Source organism: Alexandromys fortis, unplaced genomic scaffold (genome assembly GCF_014885135.2).
Source record: "Alexandromys fortis isolate MF-2015 unplaced genomic scaffold, M_Fortis_MF-2015_v1.1 scaffold_47, whole genome shotgun sequence".
NCBI classification, from domain to species: Eukaryota; Metazoa; Chordata; class Mammalia; order Rodentia; family Cricetidae; genus Alexandromys; species Alexandromys fortis.
The window spans coordinates 2,067,374-2,094,937 of record NW_026067957.1 but is presented as its reverse complement, the minus strand read 5'-3'; the positions used below and the strand labels follow the sequence as shown (position 1 = coordinate 2,094,937).

The window sequence follows — 27,564 nt, the reverse complement described above, 5'->3', positions numbered from 1 at the left end:
ATAGGAGTAGCATACAAATAAATTACTCTATTAAACAAATCTACTTCTCTTTAAAGAAATGTTTCTGGATAACTAACACCAGGAATAAGGACACAATTAAGACTAACGCAGAAGCAAATATATGAATTTCTGAGGGGAATACAAGATTAAACAACAATATCAAAATAGAAATTAAAGGGAAAAGTTCCTTCAAATATTTTGAAGAAACAAAGTTTAGGGAGGATAAGGTCTACAGTGTTATCATTGGGATTTTTTTGTGATTAAATAATTCATTTCTACCACTCTTTAATTATAAGGCAAAGTTTCAGAAACATCTACAGTGGAAAAAATAATGATTTTAATATATACAGGATTCCCATGGAGCTGGACAGCCACTGGTTTAAAGGTGCAGGGTTAACAGTTATTCTCACACGTAGCCATCATAAACTATCTAGTGAGAATAATGCAGCTAGACACTGTGTTCTAATTTATTCTGGGTTTGACAAGCCATGTAGGCAGAGCTATAGTTGGGAGGAGGCTTACAGTATGTATACTGTTAAAATGTATTTTAACTTTTTAGGATGAGGTGAATGCTCTGCCGTGAACCATAAATATTCATTTACTGATGGTTGCAATGGATTGTGCATTAGGATTCAGGACTGTACCGAGGCAAATTCATTAACATCCCTGCAGATGGGAGAGGACTGTCGGCCAGGTTGGAAATGAGCATGAAATGGATCACTCGTATCTGAATGGTAGATCACTAACAGGTCACTTGAATCAGCTGAACCAATCAATTAGACACATTAAATTAACTATCACATTTAACAGATAAATTAGAAGCTTACAGATTAAAATAACAAAAATGATTTTGCTGTAGAAAAGGACGGCTGAAGAACTCTCATGCCCTCATCACAGAATCACACACAGTCAGAGGAGGCCTGTAGAAGTATTATGAACATGGAGAAAAACAGCACTGGCATACAAACGTGAGATGAATCTGCTTTTTACAGGCCAAAGCTTTTCAAGTAAAAGAATTTTGTAATCCTCTTTAGAAAGAAGGATTATGATGGCTAAGAGTTTTTAAAAGGATAATCCAACAGTAAGGACACATTCCCACTATAAATGCACATAGCCTATTCCAAAAGGATAACTACTCAAAGACCGCTCCTCTTGTCAGCACCAAGTCTTCTGTGAGTATATGTAGACGTGTGCCTGTGTGTGCACATGTGGAGATAATATGTAGATGTGTGCCTGTGTGTGCACATGTTGAGAGAATATGTAGACGTGTGCCTGTGTGTGCACATGTGGAGAGAATATGTAGACGTGTGCCTGTGTGTGCACATGTGGAGAGAATATGTAGACGTGTGCCTGTGTGTGCACATGTGGAGAGAATATGTAGACGTGTGCCTGTGTGTGCACATGTGGAGAGAATATGTAGACGTGTGCCTGTGTGTGCACATGTGGAGAGAAGGAGTCAATGTTGGGCATCTTCCTCAATCACTTTCCACCTTAGTTTTTAAGTTATGGTATCATTGAATCTGGAACTCATAACTTGGCTACATTAACCAGCCAGTAAGCCTGAATGATCCTCCTCTCTCCAGCTCCTCATCCCTTTGGTTACACTCATATACTAAAATGTTCAATTTTGTAAGTGGGGATGGAAATCAGGTCCCCAAGCTTGCACAGAGGGCACATTGCCAACTGAGCCATCTCACCCAGGCCCAATGTCAGTTCTATCTAGTGGGCAATCATACTGTACGTGATATGTCTTTAACAAAGTATATATGAATGGAACAAAATGCAAGTGGTACATGGTATATACATTTTTCCTTCTAGGCATTTCCTCATAGAAAATAGTCGCATTTAATAGTTAGTCATAGTTTAATAACTAAAAAAAAAGTAGAAATAACCTCAAACACATTCTTTCCCAAATGTCAAGATAGTACAAAGAAAGGAAGAACAAAGCTTTTATTGACTATCACTAACAAGATAAGCATTTCCTAAAGGGATTTCAAATAAAGTGAAATAAAATGAAGGTTTAAAAAAACCCACAATTTCAACACAGCGACATAAAAAACATTTACAATATGGCATAAATTGGTTCTGAATATATATATATGCATATATATACACACACAATTATGATCTATATATGAAATTGCATGCTCCTTTCAGTAGTCAAGCACAGTTACTCTTGACTTTTGAGGATGGATGGTCTCAGAGAAGTTTGCACTGATGTACCAGCCATCCAATTTTCAATTTACCCACCAATAGGTACTATTGTTTACTGTTACCTCATCACACTAGATCCTATGAGTATATTGGTTATTTTAATCGCTGCTTACACGCTTCTTTTCCAAATTAACCTACTTCAGGGTCCAAAAAACAAACCAGAACCAATGAAAGAAAAGAAAAAACTACAAGTGAAGGCTTCATCTTAAAATGCTGTCACTAAATGACAACTTACACTTGCCAAGAGAAGCCAGTCTAAAGGGACATGTCAAATCCTGGCCTAGACTAGTATCTAAGAATATTCCTTATCATTTGGCCTGGTGTGGCAAGTGTCTGAGATGCAGAGACAATAACAGAATTTAAAAACAGACTCAAAGTGTCTCTTCTACATTTCTGGTACATTCTCTTGGGTAAGGTATTACTGAGCCTGCAGCTGGCTTCTGTGCCTGCCTTCTGCTGTGCTCTCAGATTAGCACTTAGGGTTCATGGTTTTGCTTGTTATGAGGTCATTACTGATCAAGACAAATTAGCTGTCCGTTCCAGAGAGGGTGGCACTGTAGTCTCACAAGGATACCATGTAATTTCGAATCTACTGTATGGGGAAATACAGAAGGGCCTGGGTGATGGTTTATGGAGTGGAGAAAGCAAATGGGGAAGATAAATGAAGCTGTGTAGATTCACCTCTAGATTTTGGAAAGTACAGTCAGAAAAGAAATGGAGGGGGTTGCTCCAAGATGCTATAAATTCTAGCACTTAATTCTATGAAACTAGCACCAAAGTTAGGTTTCTTCACTCTATTTCAAAATCAAGAAGCAATCCTTTCAAAGCAAGGGTCATTTCAAGATTCCTCCTTTAAGATACAATCTAATGGGGTACGTAGGCTTATGTCTACAAAATGTACCTTAAGGAAAAAAATATAGAAGATGGAATTATTGTTCTCCTGGAAGTTTCCAGTTCCACACGGAAATGACCACTAGCAGGAAACAAAGGCATTTTGGTCATTGTGTGGCATCTGGGATACAGTACAAGTGAAAATTATCAGCAGATAAAATATAGCCTATGGCAGTGTCTGGGGCAATGTAAATGATAGCTGTATGATTTCTAAGATTGACTATTCCCAGAGAGAGATGTAAGAACAGCAGTTGGGTAGTGGAGGAAGAAAGCCAGCGACTCAGAAATCAACACATCATAATTTTCCCGGGGATTTACACTTTAAAAAAGAGTACAGGTCTCCAGCTGTGGGGTTAGCCACACGTTTGCAAAGATGCTCCGAAGCCTGAGCAGGTCATACTGCAGTGGTGAAGATGCCATGGCTTAGGAAGAGGACCGTGTCATGGAGAATGTGTAGAAAATAATAGAGTAGGCTTGTGCTTGCGGGTAAAAGAGAGATATGCATCAGACGGCCTCTAAAGGAAGCTGGCCCAAGGAAACCCTAAATATCACATCCCCTTTATTTCCCTCAAAAGCACATATCTCCGAGACTTCTTGGAAGAAAATTATCACAAGAAAACCATTATAAGCATAGGACCCTTTGGTCCAAGCCCCTTCCTCCTGAGGACTGAATTATAGCCATCCTTACCTGTCCTGTGTGCTACACAGTTGAATCTTAAATGGCACAACCACACAGTCCACTTGATGATTAAACGGCGCATCCCTGTGCAGTCCCAATAATCTGCATCCTATTTTATACGCAGAGTTATTTACTCGACACTCTGCAGGAACATATCAGATAACTGCACACCTTTCGATACCACATTCCTCACATGTGTTCCTGTGTGTACCTACTTCTCAGTGTTACATATCAGAGGGTCTGCAGCTGAGAGAAATCGAGACCTGAGCTGGAAGTTTTAAGCCATCTGTTTGGCTGACTTTACGTTACATTTTCTTCTTCCTATTCAGTTTGACTTAATTAAAACACTATTATTAATTGGTATTTCCTAATACACACAGCCAGGTACAAAAGAAAGGCAGTTAATGAATGCAAAATAAACCTCCAATTCCTTGCCGTTAGGAAGCTATTCTTTATATCTAATGATATAAGAAAAAACACAAGTGAATGCTTTGTTTACATTTCCCCATGGGAAGCATACCTGAAGTCTGGGTTATCCTGTATGCCGTAAAATAAAACAGATGTGTTTTTCAGCTATTCAATTTAAATATCCTAAATATTCCTATCTATGACATACTTAACTGCTTTATCTTCAACTTGAGCTGCATTCTGAGTTTTCACTGCAGACTGACTAGCTTCTTCCCAAGGTGGAAGTTTAAATAGCAGATTCGGCTGTTTGAGAGAGATGTGAGTTATCAAAGAGTTGTGGAACTCTCTTATCTTAACATTATTGGGATGCTTAAAATAGTACAGCTATAAAAATAACATGAATCCAGACCATAATTTCCAACTAATTATTTAATTTCTACATTTAGAGAAAATGATATCATGCAGTGTTTTGAAATGGTTCCTTAGATAAGTCCTTATCCAATTTAAAACCACTAAGTCTTGAGAAATCATCACTTGAAATTCCATACATTGTCCCCTCCAGGGTGATAAAGAACACAGGGAGTTAGTTTAATGTGCCCACATCTTGATTTCACAAAACTGTACTGACAGAAGGAGATACTTTTTCCCCAAGTCTGAGAAGAGAGGGAATAAGAAGAATTATGAGTTTTCAGTAGTCAGCCCTGGGCGGTTCCACGACCATGTGGACTGCTCAGACTCTCAACTTCACCATGGATAATGGACCCTCCTGGATGCTAAGTGACTGTACACCAGGAAGGTCTGATTATATAACATCAGACTCTTCTTCCATCTGCCAAATTACCCTAAATTTTACCAACAGGAATTTTATCCTTTGTAGAAGTGGAAGACTTATTCCTTACTCCCCGAGCCAGTTATCCTGCAAACGGCAAGCATTTTTCCATTAGATTACCATGAAGCTAGTCCAGGAGTCGGGAGAGTTGGCCACATCCAGCCAGCTACCTGTATCACAGGACCATACACTGGAATGGTCTTTATATTTTTCTTTTGGTTGAACAAAACCAAAGCAGAATACTACTACATGAGATTGCAGGAAATCAAAATTTCAGTGTCCATAAACAAAGCTTTACGGGAACATAACCTAGTGATTGCTTATGCCTTATCTATGGCCTTTTCCACGGCACAATGAAAACATGAGCATAAGACATGCACATTGGAAGGCATTTAGAATCTGGACCTTTCAGCAAAGCGTAGTGACTATGGAAAGATATTGCTTCCTGTTAAGAATTATTTTTTGCTTCAAAAGGTCACTGTGTGTTTCTGGGGAGGATAAGGTGTACACACACCTACATAGAGAGAGACACACACAGACACACAGTGGGGGAGGGGGGGAGAGGGAAGAGAGGAGAGAAACAGTGCCATAGTATTTTTACTCAACTTTAAAACACTCTTTACATACATAAACTCTTGAGCATGCATCAATACCAATACCCACACTACAATTCCTCGGGTCCTTATTCCTTATACCAATTTTTATTTTTCATTTCTTTCCAATGTTTTCTTTTCTTTCCCCCTCCTTCATTTCCACTAATTTCTGTACTTAATACATTCACATTATTGAGACAGGTACTATGTTAGACATAGCATCAATAAGGAAGATAATTTTTTTTTGGTGGAGCTCACATTTCAAAGGAGGCAGGAACAATATAAATAAAGAAGGTGCCTAGGGATTGTGCCTGGGGTATGTATGGGTAAAGGTTTACTGTGCATAGGCTGGTCAGGGTCAGGCCTTATAAAGAGGCGGTATCTGAGGTGATGTAAAGGATGGAAATGAGAATGTCATTGAGAGATCCAGGGAAAAGTAAATTACAGGGGTGAGTAGCAACATAAAGGTCCAGAGATGGGGAAGATTTTCCTCAATTCTAAGGTCTGAGAACAAAAGGGACACAGTGCACTCCCTCTGTTGTCTACTGAAACACCTCTTTCAGTTTCCCACATCAAATAGCAACACTGTTTTTTCAACGTTTGGATACCAAAAATTGTATTAGCTATTTTTAACATATGTTTTTAATTTTAATATTTCCCTAGACTCCCAAGAACAGATTACTACAATTAGTAGTAATTTAATTTATCATTTAAAGTCAAAAACAGAATAAAAACATTAGTGCTGAATTTTCTATCATGTTTAAATGATCGAGCTTAGTCTGTAATACAAGTCTATTCAAATAGAATTCATCTAATTCATACTCTGTGTCTCTACTTTTCCTCTTCATTGAGACAGGATCTTGGTATGTATGCCAGGCTAACCACAAACTTACAATCCCCCCATCTCAGTCTCCCAAGTCTTACTCTACCCATTCTTGGAAAACAACAAGTTGACCAAATTCTCTTCTTGATGGTCTGGGAAATGAAGCCAATGGAAACACAATAGGCTGACAATGAGGTTTTGTGAGCAAACAAGTAATAAATACTTCTTACTTCTCATGACTATTTTGTGTGCAGGTTTAGAGATCCACTGGAAAACTCTTCTGAGACCTCATCCTTAAACTTCCCTAAGCCAGAAGAGCACTCCTGAACCCCACTGTAAGCTCTATCAGATGACAGTGCAACAAAATGCATACGGCATCACAATAAACTTTAATGCTCAAATAAAAAACTGTTATCTGTACATCTTTTTATACTGACTTCACTACATAATAAAAAGGCAATGTGATTTTGCTGTGTGCTTTTAAGTTGGTTCCAATATTAGGCAAACTTTAACACATGGGTTCAAACTCACCAGGGAAACAGCAAAATGGTAAAGGAGCAGTCCTAAGCTTCTTAGCGATATAGACTACAGCATGCTCTTCACTACTGGGGAGCCCAAATCCTCCAATCCTGCCCACAATCGTGGCAACTCTATTGGTTGGTTCCCTCCTAAAAATGACATCTATTCCACAGGAATGGGTAATAAAGGTAGAAGATAGCAAACAGGCAGCGGTTCCACCTCCCTTTGTGAATGAACACTACGATATTAAAGACATTGCATGTTTGTGAAAAAAAATAAATCCAGAAAGAGCTATAGGATAGAGACTCTGAAACGCAAGGGTGCGTTACAGCTAATTTCAGAATCTGAAAACAATCACGGATTATGAGATGAGGAAATGCTTATTAGCCATTTTTCCAGCTCATTTTAGTTTTATCACTTTTTACACAATTTAAAATTTATGGAAATGTTTGAATGGTGCCTTTAATTTTTGCCAGAATATTTTGAACTTGCTTTCAGAATGAAACTGAAGAAGCCTTGGGAGGGTTTGAATAACAACTTCTTCAGTCTGTTTATTTAAAACATGATGAATAAGCACAGAGAAAAGGTGCAGAATTGAAAAAGGAAAAATGATCCTTGCTCCTTCCTAGAAGTGTTTGAGGTTGCTGGATTGTTTGGCATCTTGAACCAAGAGCTGTAATCTTGCTTGCCTGTTAGCAGTCAAACAATTTAACATTGCCCTTGTCATTGTATGTGTGTAAACTTGGTGTCTAAGGGCTCATGGGTAGTTTTAAAGTTATACAAGATCAGTAAGATGCTTCCTTAATGGTAAATCCTTACTTAGTGTTGCCAGACTTCTTTAATGTGAAAAAAAAAATTCCACAAAATTGCCTATGGCCTTTTATTTTGAGGAAGTAGAATCCCAGGGTTCTACTTGCACTAATATTTAATAAGCACTAAAGATTTTGTGTCTGTCAATCAATCAGTCTCCTAAAAAAAAAGAGAGAGAGAATAATGAGAAGAATAAAAAAAAAAAAAAGCCTAGGAACCTAACCAGGAGCCAGGTGGACTTCCATGGGCCACACAGCTTTAGTGTTTCCATCCATCCATCAACAAGAACAGCAGTATCTACAGTGGAGGACCATGTGAGAACTGAATGGCATAGACTTACAAATAAAGAACTACTCTGTGGCTATCAATTCAAAATTCCCCCGATTCAGGGTCCCCCCCCCACCACCACCACTTGGTGCACAGAAGATCACTCTAGGATGACTTAACACAATCTTTTTGTTAGTGTAGTTGTCTCTGCTTTTGGGGCAGGTCTCACTCTCTAGTCTAGACTGGCCTTGAACCTGGGGGCCACCAGGCCTAGGTTGATATAGCCCCATCTTGACAGGAATTAGTAACTGCCACAGAAATGTTTGCTAAATTTAAAAAGTGAGTGTGGAATATCCCACACCCAGAAATTGTCTGAAGTATTTATTCACATTCTAGAAACTCAGTCAGAGACTGGGAAGGGTGAGAACCTAGAAATGACAATTACGGTTTCTTTTAGCAATGTCCAATCTACATTTACAAACTCATTCATCTTATTGGTCGGTGGAAATGTACTCCGACCAGAAAGGTACTAGTTATCAGAAAGATCTTAGGTATTCCTTTCCAAGATGGCTGTTCACAGCAGTCATTACTTAAAATGCTGCACCTCACAACTGCCATTGTTATCAGACGGTGGAAGGCAAACAGATGAACATGGCAGCCTTCTCACATTTTAGGCCTGTTTAAGGGTGTCACGTGACATGCACAAGCAGTAAGCTCTTAGCACAAGGCTGAAATGATCACCGAACCCCAGTGACAGAAGTGGAAATGCCCTCAGGTGCAAGGAGACTGTTGGCTCTGAACTGGTAGGCTTTCCCAGACAAACTCAACACCATGAAACACCACGAGGAGCTGAGACCTTTCCCTTTTCAGAACACACAAGCTGCTATTTACATCAACCCTGTGGCTCTGGAGCCCAGAGCGGGCTCTGAGCACACCACTGAGGAATGTGGGTGACCTCGGTGAAGTCAGCTGCCAGGGACCCGGGGCGTGAAGTCCCATAAACCCATCCTGCCTCGTGAGAGAGCAATTTATAAAGTCTGAAAAGGACACCTACTAAAAGTATTTTAGTAAACTTGGCTACAGAGTAAAATTGGAGCCTTTAAAGACTATTCTTTGTCTCACACTTTGCAAATGCTTCCAAACAGTTTTTCTTTCTTTTAGGAGGCTTTCTTATTGACTAGACTCAAAACTGCTGAGTCCCGAGGATGTGTGCTTTTCATACTGGTAAATAAACAAAGACCAGCACGCTTTTATATTACTTTTATTCTCAAAAGAAAACAGCCCGGTCAATCAACATCTATATATTAGATGACAGAAGACTTCTCTTGGGGTATTCTATTTTCAAGTTTTATTCTATCATAAATTGGAATTAAAATTAAGTTGCAAGTTTCAGATAAAATAGAGTGATAAAATTTAATGACCACTAAAATATCAGGTGGAATCCACTTTACTGAGCTTGCTTCCCTGCTCTCTGGAGGCTTCTTGATGTAGTAAATTGCAGTGTGCAAATCTAATGAGCTGAGACCCGGCTTCACCCCAGGACAGGCTGCTGATGTTCACCTCTGCTGAGACCTCACACTGAATGTGAGGCTTGGTAGGTCTCTTCCCCTCTTGAGAAAACAGTGACTTTAACGAGCTATTAATTGTCTTGCCTTCAAAGTGGCAAAGGAAGGCCTGGCACTCCACGCCCATAATCGTTCATGCTTATTTTTGCTGATGCCATTGCTTGTCTCCCCCCACACACACCAGGGTCCCTGAACAAACAGATGCACAGTCATTTGCCTGTGTTCGACAGGATGCATCCTGGGAAGGCGATGTGTGATAGGTGTGTGATGTGGTCCTTTCTGGTTTCTAGGTGAACAGAAGCTCCACTCCAACTCTCAAGAGGAATCCTAGGAACAGGAATCCCTAACGCACGGGCTTCTGGATTAAGAAAACTTTAAAGACTTAATCCCAATTTGTCAATTTTTCAAGCTGAGAATTTTCAAAATCCCCTTCACACATGTCCCAAGAAAATGAGTACTTCTGGAGCGTGAGTTGCTCTAGCTTGTCTGTGGAGAGAACAGAATCTACTTCGGCACTACTTCCTTTTAAAAGGCATTCTGAAGGCCTCTTAGAAGCTGCCTCAAGCCCTTCATTTGTGGACGGAGAGAAAGCACAGGCTTCAGATGTTCTACAGTCTGGTGGACATGACTGACAGCAGAAGCCTGGAAATGACCAAAGCGATCTGTCACCAGTTCAGTTTCTCCCATGGTTGTTGAGAGGTGGGATGGGCAATCTCCTAAGCCCACTGAAATACTGATGTACTATCATGTCAGCTTTTGCTAGGGCATTTACTTCCGTGTGTCAGTAACATTGTGGTGCTTTTTCTTGTTCAGTTATCTTCAACAATGTACCTGCCAAGTCTATATTAGTATCCTCTATTATAAAACCCTCTAGATCAGTGATTCTCAACCCATGGTCACAAACCTTATGGGGTCAAACAACCCTTTAACAGTGTGTGGGGGTATTTACCTAAGACCATTAGAAAACACAGATATGTACATTACAATTCATAACAGTAGCAAAATTATAGTTATGAAACAGCAATGAAATAATTTATATTGGGAGTTACCACAACATGAAAAACTGTATTAAAGGGTCACAGCATTAGGAAGGTTGACAACTTCTGCTCTAGATAAGTATTTGTCAGGCTTCTTTATTAAAAAAAAAAAAAAACCCTAGAAATATTCTATTTTTTTCTCTTTATACTCTATGCTGCTACAGGCTGCTCCTAAGTAGCCAGTATAAATATTATTTTCTCTTTCCTATTCATTGTAAATGATTTGCCTAAGTACTGCAAAGGTGACAAAACCAATGCTATTACCTATCCCTTCAACTCTAAAATAGTTGTAAAAGCAATCATCATCATCATCATCGAAAATGCTTCAAACAGAAGATTCAAAACTGTTAAATCCAACTAATATAGAAGTTAAATATTACTATGGATCATCTGAAAAGTAGAATGTCATTATTACTTAATATCCTTCTGGGCATAGCTCAGAAAAAACCTTCAAATGATTTACTTAATAAACAAACACAACTCTACTTAAAAGAAAATATTAGCTTTCCTTTCTAGTGAAACTTTCAATGGTATCAATGATGTTACCCAAAATACTCATGGAAACATTTATGGATACCCCTACTAAGGTTCCCACATTCTTCCAAAATGGTGGACTGGCACTCATATCCAGACTCACAATCAACCCTATCCTTTGTGCCTGCTTTTTGGTTCTTCATTGATTTCATAAATAGCCAAATACCTTACTTCCTTCAGCATGTTCTCTCCTAATACAAATTTCAATTACTTGACTACTCATGGAAGACAAAGAACAGCAAAGGAAAGGGGGCTGGAGGAATAGGACAGAGGAGGAAAGAGGGAGAAAGAAGAGAAAGGGGAGGAGGAAGGGAAGGAGCACATGAGAGATTCCACTTGGACAAGAACTTCATCTGGGTTCCTTGATGCTATACCCCCAGATCAAGGCACCACATCTGCCATGTATCAGGTACAAGAACACATTGAGCATGTAGAATTCAAACTCAGTGAGGACCTGCCAGGCAACAAGATTTTCACTCTTCTCACACAAGCCTGGAGTGCAGAAATTAGAACTCCCTGTGCTCCTAATTCAGAAGATATGTAATGTCGCCCAAAACATGAGGGAAAATAAAAAGGAAACTCACTTCATCTAAACTTTAACCCATTTCGAATAAAATGGAAAGAAAGATGAGTGTAAATGAGCAAAAGAGGAGGGGCCTAAGAGTGAATGGGTTCTCTGCTTGTGGTTCCTCGCTAGCACTCTGAGCTGCTACTTGCGTGAGTGTGTTTCCACATGTGTGTGCAGGCTCACAGGTGTGCACATGTATGTGGAGAACAGAGGACAACATCAAGTGTATTTCCTCAGAAGCTGCTCACATTTTACTTTTCATTTATTGACACAATCTCTCACTTGTCTGAATTCACCAAGAAGGCTAGCGGGCTGTCTGCCTCCCCAATATTAGGGCATACGACCAAGGCAGCCAGCTTCCACACACATTCTACAGCATTTTTCTGTGAGTCCTGTGGTGCTTTCTTAATCAAATGTACTTTTGTATTGTGGGGTTTGTACAGCAACATCAAGGAAAAAATATAAGTAAGTGAGAAATAGTTGATACTTGAGTAAATAAAAATGAAAACAGCCATCACCAGCAAGAAGTCAAGCTGGAATATACATTTCAATAAATTAATGGAAAATAACATTTGTTTTGATTTGGGTTTCTACCAGTATCAAGGTTGAGGATGAGATCCGTTTCCTTCTTTGTATCTCAAACCCACTTGTAATAGGACTATGATATTGCACCACACACTGTACTTGGCCTTAGGAAGAGAAACATGCATGTAACTGCAAATGAAAGCCACAGAAAGAAGCCAGGCAATATGAAGCACCAGTGAAGGAAGGGCAGAACGGGAGGAGGAGACAGCAGATGAGGTAAGGAAGGAAGAGAGCAAGCAAGAGGCAGATAGAAGAGGCGTGAGGGAAGAAACTGGGTGTCCTCGTTAAAGGTTTTAAATGAACAATGACAGGGTGAGTGTAGTCTTCCAGTGGGTGGGCCTTGAGGTGAGTGGGGGCTGCTCATCTGTTCAGGCGGTAGAAGCTTAACAGGAACACACTATGGCCATGTCCGTGCTCAGTATTAGATACTTAGAAAATGAGATGCATGGGAGTTATACAATAGGCATAACAGGATTAAAGGAGAGGAAATTTTCGTTCTGAGTTCAAACACAGAAGGAAAATGATTCATAGATACAACAAATATTTATTCAGTTCTCTTATCTATTTCCCCTTGATATGAAAAAAAACCAGACAGAAATCTGCATGATACTGTGTTCTTTTGAAGTTTTCTACTTCAAGTCTTTGACAACTTAATAGGTTTTTGTCTTCATCTGTGATGTAAATACTGGTATTCCCTGTGATCCCGCCTAGGCTTTCAGATTTTCTCATTCGCCATATTTCTGTGACTGTTAGATCACCCAACTGCTGTGGACAGCAGTATCAGTGACATCCAACTCTTCACGCCCACTTCAAACCCTTCTGAGCTGTAGACCTGGGATCACCACATAAACACACCCCACCCCAATTCAACATAGCAGTAACTAAAATAACCAGTTTCTGACACTTGCTAGTGAATATAACCATGAAGTGGTGCCATCATGCAAGCCAAGAGCTTTGCTTAATATATTTTTACTTCCTAAAGGTTAACCCATTTTTCTTTTTCTATTTCTATTTCCTTCTTTCCTTCCTTCCTTTTGCTTTCCCCCTCTCTCCCTCCTTTCTCAATCACAACATACAGTAAGAAGCCCCTATCCCTCCTCATACTGGCTGCTGTCACCTAATGGAAGGCACCACCATCCCTTGGCAAGAGACTCACAACTCCTAGCTTGAGTGCCCTCTTGCATTCAGTCTTAACCTACCCCCAGTTATTTTCAACTTTATAATAAGATACATTCAAGATACAAATTCCATCAGACTGTCTCCATGCTCTAAACTCTTCATGGGTTTTACATACATCAAATGTAAAGTCCAAATATGTATCACAGCTTCCCTGGCACCTAAACTTTTCCCAGATTTCCAAGCTTGCCTAGAAAATGAACATTCTTCACTTACACACTGGCTGTAGGAAGCCCACTCCGATCATCATCTCATGCCGGGTCAACCTATCTGCTTTCCATATGTTCATCAGCCCTACCCACAACAAACAAGGACTAGCATTCTTACTACATGTTGGCATAAATACATTTCCTCTAACAGCATTTTCCAATATTTCATTGTAAGCATCCACTTAATGGTTTTCCATGAATTCTGACACTAAAGGTAAGAATATATCTGCAATACATGTGGCTTATCTAACTACCCATCACCCAGTGTGTCATGTACAATATTATCATTTATTTAATATTTGGTCAGTGATTCTGTATAGAAACTGATTAGGATTAAGGACAGAGAACACTCACCAGTGCTTAGGAAAGTATTAAATGCAGACAGACTGTCTCCCATAAGTATAAGTACACACACCCATATAAGAGGATAATAAGTTACTATTTTGGGCTGGTCTAAACGAAATTAAACACTTTAGGGAAGTGGCACAACCAAGTCAACTAAGTTGCCCAAGATTACCCAAATATTCAGAGGCACACCCAAGCTTTAAAACCCAAGCTCTTGACTTCCACCCTTTACTGTCAATGTTGTTTGGAAAGCATGTCTTACCGTAGAAGTACTGGGTTAGGAACTCCACTTACATACTTAAGTGGCCCTCTCTGGATTCTCACCTATGGATTTTATACTGGAGCAGAGAAATTTAGGGATATATAGCCAGCTCCATGGGCTTTTCCTCTATTCTTTACCAGTTATGTAAGTCTTCTTCACGATGTGCCTATGAACTGTTGTCATTCTGAGGTGTCATCTCCCTCTATTGAAATGGGTAGCATCAGATATTAGCACAAGGAAATGTGGTGGCAATGTTTTACTCTCCTGTTGCAGAATATTATATGTCTGTAAGTGCCCATGGAGAGTTGGCTGGTTTGTCCTTTTGCAGCGGTGGACATTTTGGTAAAAATAGTACCAATAATCAATAAACATTTGAGGAGCAATGTAGGATATTACATTTAATGAGACAACTGCAATATTCATATTATGAGAGGCAAAAATGACCTTTGCTACAATTTTAAAGGTTACGTTTATCTAATAAATAAGCTTAGACATGCTATTCTGCGGTCAGTGGTGATTGTAACACAGTGCTTTCTATAATAGCAATAAGCACCACTGGTCCTAACTTCAGAGTGAGTGGAATAAAAATACTGAATATTCTTCCTCGCTTCATGTTTGTTCAGTTTTTACACCTCAATTTAATAGACAAAGATATTTTTTAAAAACCCTTAATCTACACAAAATTATTTATAGCTAACAAATATCACCCTTACTACACGTCCAGAACTATAAACCTTTTCAGATCAACTATACAGTATTCTGCTAGTGGATACATCATCAAATGAAGAAAATCCAACCAAAAACCATTTCCCTTGCTTGCTGTGGTTAACCTGACCCATTCTTCATTTACCAAAAGCAAACATGCTCACCCCTAAAGCACTCAGTCTCACTCATTAATTTATCCTCCAGTCTTGCTTTACTGCTCATGGCCCACAAAGATCTCTAAATGCCCCAAGTATTTACAGTGCTTAATCTCCAACATGACATTAAGTGAACTCCTTCTGTCAGGTGAGAAGGGGTGATTATATCTGCTCTAATGAAGACAGACAGGTGGATTACCCATTTGTAAGTCAGTCCTGTGGGAAAGCAGGGAGGAAGTTCTTTTAGATGCTGACGGAACAGCAATTGCTTAGAACATGGAACTCTTCATTACAAGTCCAACAAAACCTTTCAAACATAATTTTCCAGTCTGAGACATGTGCATGCACCCATGACAAGTTGGGAGTCTATTCAAGGCAAACTCTGCCTTCCATGGATGTGGTAGTGTTCCTAGTTAATCACTGGTACACGGTATCCCCTGAGAAAGAATTAGTTCGACTTTTACTTGAAAACATACATTCTAAAAATGCATTCTCATCAGCCAGCTCTGCTTTCAGGGAGCATGTTGTGTTCATCTCTGAATGCCAAGGTTCCAATTATATCACACCAAGGCATACCAGTTTTTCAAGAGCAGCGGTTGAGCGGGTTGCCTCTTTTGATGGTAAGTGTTCTCAAAGACAACTAAGGGAAGCAAATTCAGACTTCAACTTTAATATTCCTATATGGTACTTGTCACCTTATGTGCTGGAACAGTCTGAATATGGTAATAAGAACAGACAGCAGATGAGAAAAACAAATGTTTTTATCACAATGATACTTGCCCTATCTGAGAATTGACTTTACCTGTAGAGTTTCCATTTCTTCATCTTTTCTTTGAGTTTCTTCCAACAGACCTACAATAAGAATATAAACACCCATGAAAATGCAATGTAAAAATGGGTTACTTCTTAAACCAAATGCTTGTCAAGGTACGAGAAACAGTGTAAGAGCAATGGCTTCTTCTTCCAACTGTGTAAGTACTCGTAACCCTGTCAACCCAAAGCTCATACCAGCTCAATTAGACACCAAAATAACTTGCTGATATCTGAATCATTTGATCCAATCATTATGTAAATGGAAAGTAACACAAAATTTCTTTTAAAAAAAAGAAACAAGCCATTTTCTCTTAAGTTCTCAAGCCAAGTCCCACCCCCCAGGCCAATTTTTATAACGAAATTATAACATCCTGAAATAGCGAGTGGTATGAATGGAAGCAGAACACCACGTCAACTGTAAAGTCACAGCATTATTAATTATCATTTTATACTGAGAGTGGGAGGGACTACAGGTCTATCTGACCAGAGCTTGGCACGGTCTCCGAGAACCGAATGGGAGAAGGGAAAGCAATCAGCTGAAGCGAGCAATGAACCTAGCTTGCTGCACGAAGACAGTCATAGTTCCTGGTGCATTGATTTATGCACTTTGCTATAAAGGAAAATACATTTGGCAAGCAGAATTTCTGCCTCCAGCTGTACGACGCTGTGCTACAATCATAGTAGATTTCACAAACCTAAAGAAGGTTGGGATGAGTCAGAGCTCTGATGGAACTGTCAAGAATCACCGTTACCAGTGCATATTAGAAGCAGCATTGGCACTTACACCGTGCCTGGTTTACCTCACCAAAGGCTGTGCTACATACTGGGAGAGATCCAACAGACATCAGAAAGGCAGACACAAACATTTTAGCAAGAGCGAAACTTGATGCAGCAGGAAGGAGTAAAAGTGAGCCTGGTGTTTGTCACACCCTGGCAGCCCTGGCCCAGAACTGTGGAACAGGTAGGTGATAATGGATGGCAATGCCCCTTGAGACTGCACTAAGATGGCTACGGAGGAGAAAGCCGTCCCCATAAGATGCAGTGCAGCACTGGAGAGTCAGAGGCAGTTTCTGCTCCATATTCTCGAAAGGAACCGAGTTCGACTCCAAAAGCCTTCCCTATTTATAAGTGAATGAAGATAAGGCAGCAAAGTCCTGTTTGGGGGTATATTTTGAGGCAGGTTTTCATTGACACTTCTGTTTCTTAGCAACAACGTATGGAAACAAACTGGATTGGCCAATGTCCTCAGTGATCCTGACTCTTTACTGTTGCATGGGGATCTACTTCCGTCATCTAGACTAGCCGTCTGACCCAATTTCACATGCAAACCTCTGTTGCGGGGTTTACACACTTGGACTTTTTCACATGGAACTGGCATTACCATGTGAACCAGCCCCACACAATCTGCTAATGACATCAGACACAGGTCCCAGGATGCTTCCCACTCCTGCCATCCCGAAGGCTGCTCCAGGAAATGCCCAGAAGCAGAGCTGCCCAGCTGATCTTAAGGTGACTACGGGTGACTCAGACTGGTGCCCAACAGAGAGTACACAGACTGCCCAGCAGAGAATCAGGGACTGGAGAATGGGACTAGGAACCTGTGGCTGAGAAGCAATGGTGCTCTCCTGCCGCAGCCGCCATAATAAAGCTATGGTTTTTCACGAAAAGAATTTAGGGAAAAGTGTGTGTGTGTGTGTGGGGGGGGGTGATTTCCTTGGACTGGCACCAGCTTTTAAATTAGCTGATGCTAACTCATTCTGATACAGTGTTTGGAGGAGAAATCTTCCCTAGAAAAAAAGCAGGAAAACAAAGATGGGAACTGAAGACTCTAGCTTCATTTGGTCCCACTTCATGTTCAGTTATGGCAACAGTTTTGGTAATTTGGTTTTGCACCACTTCCTTTGCAGTCTTTACCACCAACCACCAATCACTGGCTTTTTAAGGAAATTTGACATTGTCTTTTCTTATTTATCTTTTCCCTGGCTTCATTAAGCAGCATGACAAGACATCTAATTGGCAACTTAATTCTTCTTTAAAATGCTGATGTTGAAGCTTAGATATAATTTTTTCCCTTTAACCTATTAGTGTAAAACATTTCATTTCCATCATAACTTTGGGCAGGTGATACTGGGCAGGAAGGCACTTAAGATACAACAGTATTTATGATAACACTTTGGGCAAAAGAGTATTGGAGTTTAGACAGAATCTTTTGCTGTGAGCTGCTGTACATAAAGAAGCCCTACTACATGTACCTGTTCGTCTTGTCCTTTATTAAGAACAGTGGATAACATAAATCCTCAAAAGTTTGATACTCAAATTTAGTCTGAGTCTTTGTTTGTGGACAGTAGTCATGATGTAATAAAATCAATAAAATCAAAATAGCACATAGCATCCCACAAGGGCTGACAAATAATTGATTTAACCTCTTATAGGTGTGGTGTACTTCTGATAATTGAGACATTAGCTGTACACATGAGACAATGGTAATTTTATCTTCTTTCTTCCTTGAATATCCAGATATTATAATATTGGCATTTTAAGACTAGAAGAAGCTGGGCGGTGGTGGCGCACACCTTTAATCACAGCACTTGGGAGGCAGAGGCAGGAGGATCTCTATGATTTCGAGGCCAGCCTGGTCTGCAGAATAAGTTCAGGACAGTCAGGGATACACAGGAAACCCTGTCTCGAAAACCAAAAAGAAAAAAAAAAAGAAAGAGAAGAAAAAGAGTAGGAGAGAGAACAGAAATAAAGTCAGCTAAAGAAAAGCACTCTACTTATAAGTGAAATACACACATCTAGTCTATATTTCTAACATGTGATTCAGAAGGCTGAAGGAAGCTGCTTTAGGCAAAGTTGAAAGGGTACCTGGTGACCATCCGCTAAGCCCCCTCCTATTTTGAGGTAGACATGACATTATGGTGCTCTCCAGTCCAGGTAGTGTAACAACAGGTGACTGACGGAAAGCAAATACTCAAACAGATGAGAGACCAGCCATTTAGAATACTCAGCATACAGCAAATACAATATGTGATGAAACAAAGCAATAACAAAAAAGGTATGGTTGTTGTTCAATGAGCATTGAATAATTTTCCACCTCAAAATGGCACAGGCCAGCAAATATTTTTCCTACTTCATTATACTAGTCAAGGTATTAAGGTAAAAATAATCAGATATGTTTGACTTTAAATTAACACTGTTGACTCTCTGGGTTCCATATCCATGTGCTAACTCAACCATGGCTTTACAACATTTTTTTATAGCTGTGTATACAATGAGCATTTACAGGTCTTTCCTGATGTTGTCAATGTGCCCTAAAAAGATAACATAGCAACTATTTATGTGTCATTTGCAATTGTGTTAGCTATTATAAGAAATGTGGGGATAATATATTACTGAGACGGTTATATAATACTACCTTGCTACTTAATCTGGTGGGCATTTCTGCCACCAGATTTTAGTATCTATGTAAATGAATCCCGAGCAGGTAAGAAGAGACAAACACATACACAAAACCACTTCAAATAGTGGCAGGTATGTAATAAAAATTAGACATGTTGCTATATTTTAATTTACCCTAAGTATGTCTCGTAAAAATCAATAAAATGTGTAAAAAGTATCAGCTATAATTTTAAACAAACCGAAGAGGACATTCAGCACATTATGTCGACACTCCACATAAGACAGCAGGCTACATTATTAAAACTCTGTCATATCTACTGCCACCAACTGCCTGTCAGTGAGCATGCCACAATTAGCTAAAAGTTTCTTCATCAGACTGGAGCACAGAAAACTCAGGTTAAAAAGAGCGACATTCAAAACCTCTGTCTCTCCCTTGTGGCTTGTGAGACACTGAAACAACATGCTAGTCCACAGGTGGGGCTGAGCCAGCCCAGTACATGACGGTTCAATAAATAAATAAATGGTTTACAGGCCAATGTCGGTCTTGGTTATGTGGTAAGACACACAAACACAGGTACTCATGCTTTCATTTAAAGGTAATTTATTTCTGGGAAAGCATTCCCCAAACTTCAACAGTGTAGAAAAAGCACAGTAGCCTGTGCCATTCCACCTTGTTACTTCCTAGCTCTGGGCTTGAGCAAAACCAAGTACAGAAAGAAAGTTCTGGTGGAACCCACAATTAAGCTTCTGTCATTTCTATAAGGTGAAAAAGAGAAAGTAAGGCTGTGTCCACTAAAAAATAAATCACCATCTTAAATTGGTCCAAATTGCTTTGGACACGTGAGTAACGGAATGTAAAAGAGAAATGGGTGACTGGGTGATTGACTGTAAACACTACTTCAGGGTTAAGTCTCTTATGACAAATGATGGCATCAAGTCGTGCCTATTCCTATAGATACTTCTGAACTGTTCAAAGAGTGAGAAGTTTGAATCTTAATTCCTTAGGTTAGAGGGCAATAATTTTTCGAGGACTGTGGGTTATGCCAGGCTGGATGTCACTATGACAGGTACTGGCTATGCTTCTTGAGGCTGGCAGAAAGTATCTGCTTTGATATGTTAATACGCACCTTAGTTAGTCATTTGTCCAGGGTTAGAGAACTAATACAGGGTCCACTCTAGAGCCAAACCAAATTTAAGCTTTTAGAAGAAATTTCTCAGATTTCTGCATACTATGATTTAGCTGTAAACAGACCCTGTGAGGGGAATGCTGGAAAGGGGTAGAGCATGCTTGTTACAAAGTACAATTAAACATCAAATACCAACATTGTCTGCTTTGGGAATTCCCACAGACAGCATGTATCTACGTGTTAATGCTGACTTTGCAAATGAAGGAAGTCTTGGCATAAACACCAGAAGCTAGAAAAGACAAGAAGGAGTATAGTCTTGACCTCGGTCCATGCCAATTCAGATCAGTCATGTAATAAACTGGTGCTATTTTCATCCACTGAGTTTGTAGCATGTAATATAGCATAAGAGGAAAGTCACACAATTGAAAAGTTTTAAGAAGTAATATATTTCGCTGAAAAAACTGGGAGCACAGGGGTGGGGGGAGAAGAGAGGAAGGAAGGGGAAGAGGAGGAGAGAAGGGGAAAGGGGAGGAGAACTTGAAGGACCAGGATAATCAAGATGGAGGAAGGGCAGATATGAGAGCAAGGAAAGAGATATTTTCATCGAGAGAGCCATTATGGGCTAGCAAGAAACCTGGCTCTAGAGAAATTCCCAGGAATCCACAAGGATGACCCCAGCTAAGACACTAAGCAATAGAGTAGAGGGTGTCTGAACTGGCCTTGCCCTGTAGTCAGACTGATGAATATCTTAAATATCACCATAGAACCTTCATTCAGCAAATGACAGAAACAGAGGCAGAGACCCACATCGGAGCACTGGACTGAGTTCCCAAAGACCAGCTGAAGAGTGGGAGGAGTGAGAATTTGAGCAAAGAGGTCAAGACCATGATGGGCACACCCACTGAAACAGTTTACCTGAGCTAAGGGAAGCTCACCAACAAAAGCCGGACAAGGAAGGAACCAGCATAGGTCCAAACTAGTCCCTCTGAATGTGAGTGACAGTTGTATGGCTGGGGCAGACTGCAGGGCCACTGGCAGTGGCACCAGGATTTATCCCTACTGCTTATACTGGATTTTTGGGAACCTATTCTCGTTGGATGTATACCTTGCTCAGCCTAGATATAGTAAGAAGGGCCTTGGATCTTCCCCAAAGCTATGTGCCTTAGCCTCTCTGAGGAGTGGACAAGGGATGGAATGAGGGGAAAGGTGGAGGAGATGGGAGAAAGAGAGGGAATAGGAACTGGGATTGTGGTATGTAAAATGAAAAAAAAAGATAGTTTCTTTACTGTTAAAAAATAAATTAAATTTTAAAAAAGAAGTAATATATTCTACTAAGAACACATTTAAGAGCATGCTTGACCAGCAATCATGGGAGTTGGTAGTCAACCTGTAATCCCTATGGTACAGAGGACACTAGGAGATGCACAGAATTCAATAAAGGCCTTGCAAAGAAATCTGTAGCAAAGTAGCAACAATCAAAATGCGGCCCTTCAAGGCAAATTTTTAAATGTTACATCTGTCATAATTGATGACTCCAAGGGGGAGTCCTATCTTTAGATCCTTCAAAAGTTTTTAATAATGTTTTCAAAAATTACCCCTAGTGCTAACCCTATGCTGGAGTATAATTATCCAGACAAAGGTATACAATTAGGACATTCCTCTAAAAGGCGCGTGTTGATGTGAAGAAGAAGATTCAGGGTAGTGTAAAATAGTCCAGGGGAAGAAACAGCTTCTCAGCATTATGTCTCCAGCACCTGCTTGAAGGCCTGCCTCACAATCTACCTGGTATTCACGTGTATTTTTTTTAAATAACGAAGACATTCATAAGAATCTGAGTCATAACTTTCAGATGAAGACACATTTATATTAACTGAACATTTTACCTGCATTAAGTTTTCTGGATTAAGATCACAAATTCAAAAACATAAATGCCATATAAAGAGCAGGGGGGAAGACATGCGATTAACAGTTAACAGGATGAAGAGTGAGCAGTTGTAGCACAGTTCGGCATGATGCCAATACAGGAACAAGGCAAAGACGAGAATCCTAACAGAATCGGTGACTCACCATCAGACAGCAATCATGTGCTCACACACTGGAAAATTTCCAAATTTTGATAAAACACAAAAACTTCAGATTGAAGAAACCATAGGAGTGCTAAACAGAATAAACCTAAGGCAACACACACTGAGACACCTAGTTCCCACAGTTCCTGCAAACCAAAGATAAAACATCTTAAAGGCAACAAGAAAAAACATTTAACTCCAGGGGGAAATAATAAGAAAAACACAGATTGTTCCCATTAGAAATTACCTAGTTCATAAAGAAGTATCATTTTTTTAAATATGAAAGGAAAATGGCTAGCAACCTAGAATTTCCTATTTAGTTAATGTTTTAGGAATGAAGGTGAAGTTAAGACTTAATTCCAAAGAAAGATTAAACTAATATGTATCCAGGAGCCTAAAGGAAGTTCTCTAAATGGGGAGGAAATATACAGAGAAAGAATCTGAGTTGACAGCAAAGACAGACAGAAGCAAAACTTGAGTTCCAGAGCCTAACAGAGATAGCTCTGTTGGTGATGTACTTGCTGTGTGAGCAAGGGGTCTAAGAATTAGATCAACCAGAATCAACACTAAAAAGCCAGGGACACTGGCATACACTTGTTAACTCCAGTGCTGGGGAGCCCTATTCCTGGGAGAAGCTAGCCTACTCAGGCCAACTGAGAGGCCCTGTTGGCAAAAACATAAGAGGGAAAATAATTAACAAAACAAAAATTGACAACCTCTGGCTTTCACGTGTACATGGCACAGGAAAGCATATGTACCCCATTTCCCAAATATAGCACACACACATACATACAAATCAGTACAGGAAGGAAATTTAGGAAATGCCTCAAAAATTATTAAAAATACAATATGCCAAATTTCAGTAAATTTATTAAGGAAGTTTGATGCCAGTAATAATTGTGAACTTGACAGGTTATAAACTCACCTAAGAGACAAACAAGCCTCTGGGTATTGCCAGGGTAGGGTATCTAGTTAGGTTAGCCCTGGGCCTGCCTGTGAGGGATAATCTTGATCAGGTTAAGTCATGAAGATCCACCTTAAAAGTGGGTGGCTTCATTCCCTTGACTTGGCCCTGAACTGTATGAAATAAACAACAACAACAAAACTAAACAACAAAAAATGCAAGAGAGCACACACATTCAGAGTTCTTTGCTTCTTGACAACAGATTCAGGGTGACCTGCTCCCCCAAGCTTCTGCCACTGTGGCTTCACTGCAGTGACGGTCTATAACCTGGAGCTTGGAGCCAAAGGCAAACCCTTTCTCCCGAAAATGGCTTTTGTCCTGGCATGTTGTCACAGCAAGAGGAACAAAGACAGCATATTCAGAGTTCATTTTCGAAAAAGCTCCTAGGCATCATGGGAGGAATTCCTTGTACTACTTCTCAATGAGGCCCTTCATGTGCTGTTGTTGCTTGAATTCTAATTGGTCCAAATAATAAAAACTCCACCTCCATAGTGCTGGCATTAAAGGTGTGAGCTACTACTACTAGGCTCTTGTTTCTCTTTAGACTGATTTAATCTAGGATAGCCTAGGTAGCCTTGAACTCATAGATATCTGTCTGTCTCTGTCCCCTTGTGCTGGGATTAAAGTTGTGTGCCACCACTGCCTTTCTTCTATGGCTAACTAGTGTGGCTAGCTCCTCACTCTGACCTTCAGGCAAGCTGTATTTGTTAAAGCACAAACAAAATACCCCCACAAGACCTGGCTTTGGAATATGGTTCAGCAAACTAGGCAGAGGCTTTTGTAGCCAGCTACATATCTGATAGCCAAAACAGGAAACAACCCCAACTGTGCATCAAAGGATGAATGACTAAACAAGAGTCATACTTAAATAGAAGCCATATCATTTGGTTCTATGAAAAGGCCAGATAGGCAAACCCACAGACAAAATGTATATTGGGAAATAACAAGAAGGTAGAGGGAAGAGAGTGGAAGTGTGCTCACAGCTCTGGGGACCTAATTAGGTTTATATCTGGAATTAGAAGGAAGCAATGATTATAAAAACTTACAAATATACAAAAAATGTACCCTTAAACGTAGATTATTGTTTTGTGTGAATCTTACTTTTGAAAAGACAATCTTGGGCCTACCATCCCTGTATGAATGAAATACAGACATAAGCAGTGGTGTCAAAATGACTTGGATACAAAGTCACAAATCCTCTTTCCATTTCTCTGAATGGTGACCAAGAAATAAGATGTAAGGATGGTACTATTATATCTATCATTCTGTCTGTCTGTCAATCCATCTACTGTCTACCTTCTAACTAAAAAGTCTGTAACATATGTACATCTGTGTCTACATATACATATATAATTTAAATAGCCTTTCTATTTCAGCTGACAGTGCTCCTTCCAAGAGCCAATGATCATCCAACAAAACCCAACAGCAAGCATGAGAAGCCTTCTCTTTATTTGTTGGTCAGGGTCATCAAAGAGATTTCCAAAATAGTACAGGCTATTGCTATTTACCTTGGTTGCTCCCCAGAAGCAGAAGGTAAGTCCCTGTTGTTGGAGACACTATGAAATTCAGACAAGGACCCAGAACTCCCGGAGCTGGAAATACCTGAAAGCCCCCTCCCTGATATTAGTTTTCATGGTACCAGAAGGCACCATGCAAGCTTCTGAAGGAGGGAAGCAGCCAACAGTCCTACCACCTTATGATGCCTATGAAACACAACCACCACCAGCCTGGTTTGATAACCTTAAGGTATGTATGGCATACATACTTTGGTGGGAACCAACAGTTCTCTAATTGGACTTAAGCCCACTCAAGAGAGAAATCATGTCTGCTACTAGAAACCTAATCACCTATCCAGGTTTAGTGAACTCAAAAATGTTGGAGATATAGATATAACCCCATCTTACTAAACCAGCATAATCCTTATCTACATTATAAACATTTGTCATTATGCACAGAGATAGTCCTCACCCCTCATCAAGGAAACTTCTTGCAATATATGAAACCATTAGAGAAAACGACAACCAATTAAAGTCCAGAGTTGTATAGCCCAGTCCATCTGAAAAAAAAAACTCCTGCACCTAAGGCTCAATGATCCTGCAGGAGAGGAAGCAGAAAGATTTAAGAACCAAAGAATTAGGGAGTTTGCTGTGAGATTGTGTCTCTTAGGAATGTGAGAAGTTATACCCATAAAGTCTCACCATGTGATTCCCAGCACTCAGGTGCTGCATAAATGTATACATGTATGTAACAACAAATAATGAAAAAAAGACTATATGGAAGGATTTGGGGAATAAAAGGAGGGAGTAAATGATGCAATTATAATCTCAAAAAGTAAAAGAAATAATTAAGGATGCAAAAAATTAAAGGATTATTTTAATATTTAAATGAGATGATGTACACACTTCTTTCAACTAATAATAATTAACTTTATCACACCAATTTGCAGAAATGATAATTATCATTATCCATTACATTTTAAAATGCCTTGAAGACTACTGAACTCGCACAGAACAGAAACCATATTATCAATACATGTTATCAGTAAGATAAAAACCACCCACACATTCACAGATCTCTATTCTTTTCTGAAACTGATATGCTAAAACATATAGGCTCTCTCTCCTGAGACCTCATTAACTAAAAAATCCTTGTTGCTGAGTTAAGTGTGTGGAGAACAAGCTGAGAAAGTTGTGAAACAATGTAGTTTAGTTAAATGCCAAAAGGCTGATATGAAGAAAGTCAAAATGCTTCTTAAAATATTGAAGGACATAAAAGATGGCGCAGAGTGAAGAGTTTACTTTGCAGACGTGAAGCATGTAGGAATGAGTTCAGACACCCTGGCTCCAGATAAAAAAGTTAGTTGTGGCATCACAGGCCTGTAACCCCGGGGGTGTGAGGGTGAGGGACACAGAGAGGAGAGGAGAATCTCTGGTACTAGTAGGCAAGCCAGTACAGCTGAAATGTCAAGTTCCAACAGACAAACCCTGTCTCAGAGTGGAGGAGGAGAGAGCGAAGACACCCATTGTCAACCTGTCATTTGCACACATACACACAAAAGAATTCTCAGGAAGGAGTGGGATCCTCAGGCCCTACACCTTTATTCTATTTCTAGAGCATACATTCACTCTTCTTCCAAATGCTAACTTATGAATCCTGCATCCTGACATAGCAGTATCCTTCCTGTTCTTACTCTAGTCTCCCCAATCCCTCGCCTAAACTTTCTCAGACTATCGATCTTAAGCAGAATTTCTTAATACGTATTATTTAAAGACATTCTGTGGCTGAGAACTATTTATCAGATTGGGTTCCAAAAATGATTATCATCAAGAATAGAAAGGTATATTGATAACTTTCCTGATAATCTGTAAAACACACAACCGAAACAACTTGAAGAATTCACAGCTTGCTGTTTCAGGGGACTTTATCCCATCGTAGGGGGAAAGGCATGGCAGACAGTGTGAGGCAGAGCCATGCACATGATGTGAACCAAGAAGCAGATGATGAGACTAGAAACATGGATAGGCTGGCTATAAACTTCAAAAACCTACCACCAGTGAGTAACCCAGGTCCATCAGCCAGGCCTTGTTTCTTAATGGTTTTAGAACCTCACAACACATCAGCACCAGTTTCAGGGAAGATGTTTAAATCCTGGGCATGGAAAGAGGCATTTCACACTCTGAAGAAGGGCACAAGAACAAAAGATAACCAATATGTCTTGTGCTAGTATTATCCAGACTCCTTAGCACACGGCTTGTAGAAATGCCTGAAGTGGGCCCACGCAGACGCGTCGGATGCGGGAGAGTCCAAGCATGGAACAGTGAAGCCCACACTGAGAGCAAAATGCCCCACTACAATTAAATCAAGTAGTTTTTTGGGGGCCTGGCCTGCAGAGTGGTAGGCCTTTTATTGGCGAGGTCCACGGGCGAACGGGGAGCCTGGTCCTGTCCCTGAAGACCTGTGGGGAGAGTGTTCTTGGCCTGCAGCGCAACACAGGAAATGGAGCGGGGGGGGGGGGGGGGGG

At 40.0% G+C, this 27,564-nt stretch overlaps 1 protein-coding gene across 3 annotated transcripts in view; it reads right to left on the bottom strand.

Moving 5' to 3' along the window:
- The window catches only part of Cep128 (centrosomal protein 128), a 340,975-nt gene that overhangs the window by 57,161 nt on the left and 256,250 nt on the right, over positions 1 to 27,564 (bottom strand). For all 3 annotated transcript variants that reach the window (XM_050152396.1, XM_050152395.1, XM_050152394.1), the window contains one exon: positions 15,977 to 16,026. In XM_050152396.1, the coding sequence (XP_050008353.1) occupies positions 15,977 to 16,026 (50 nt within the window). The remainder of the gene's footprint in view (positions 1 to 15,976; positions 16,027 to 27,564) is intronic.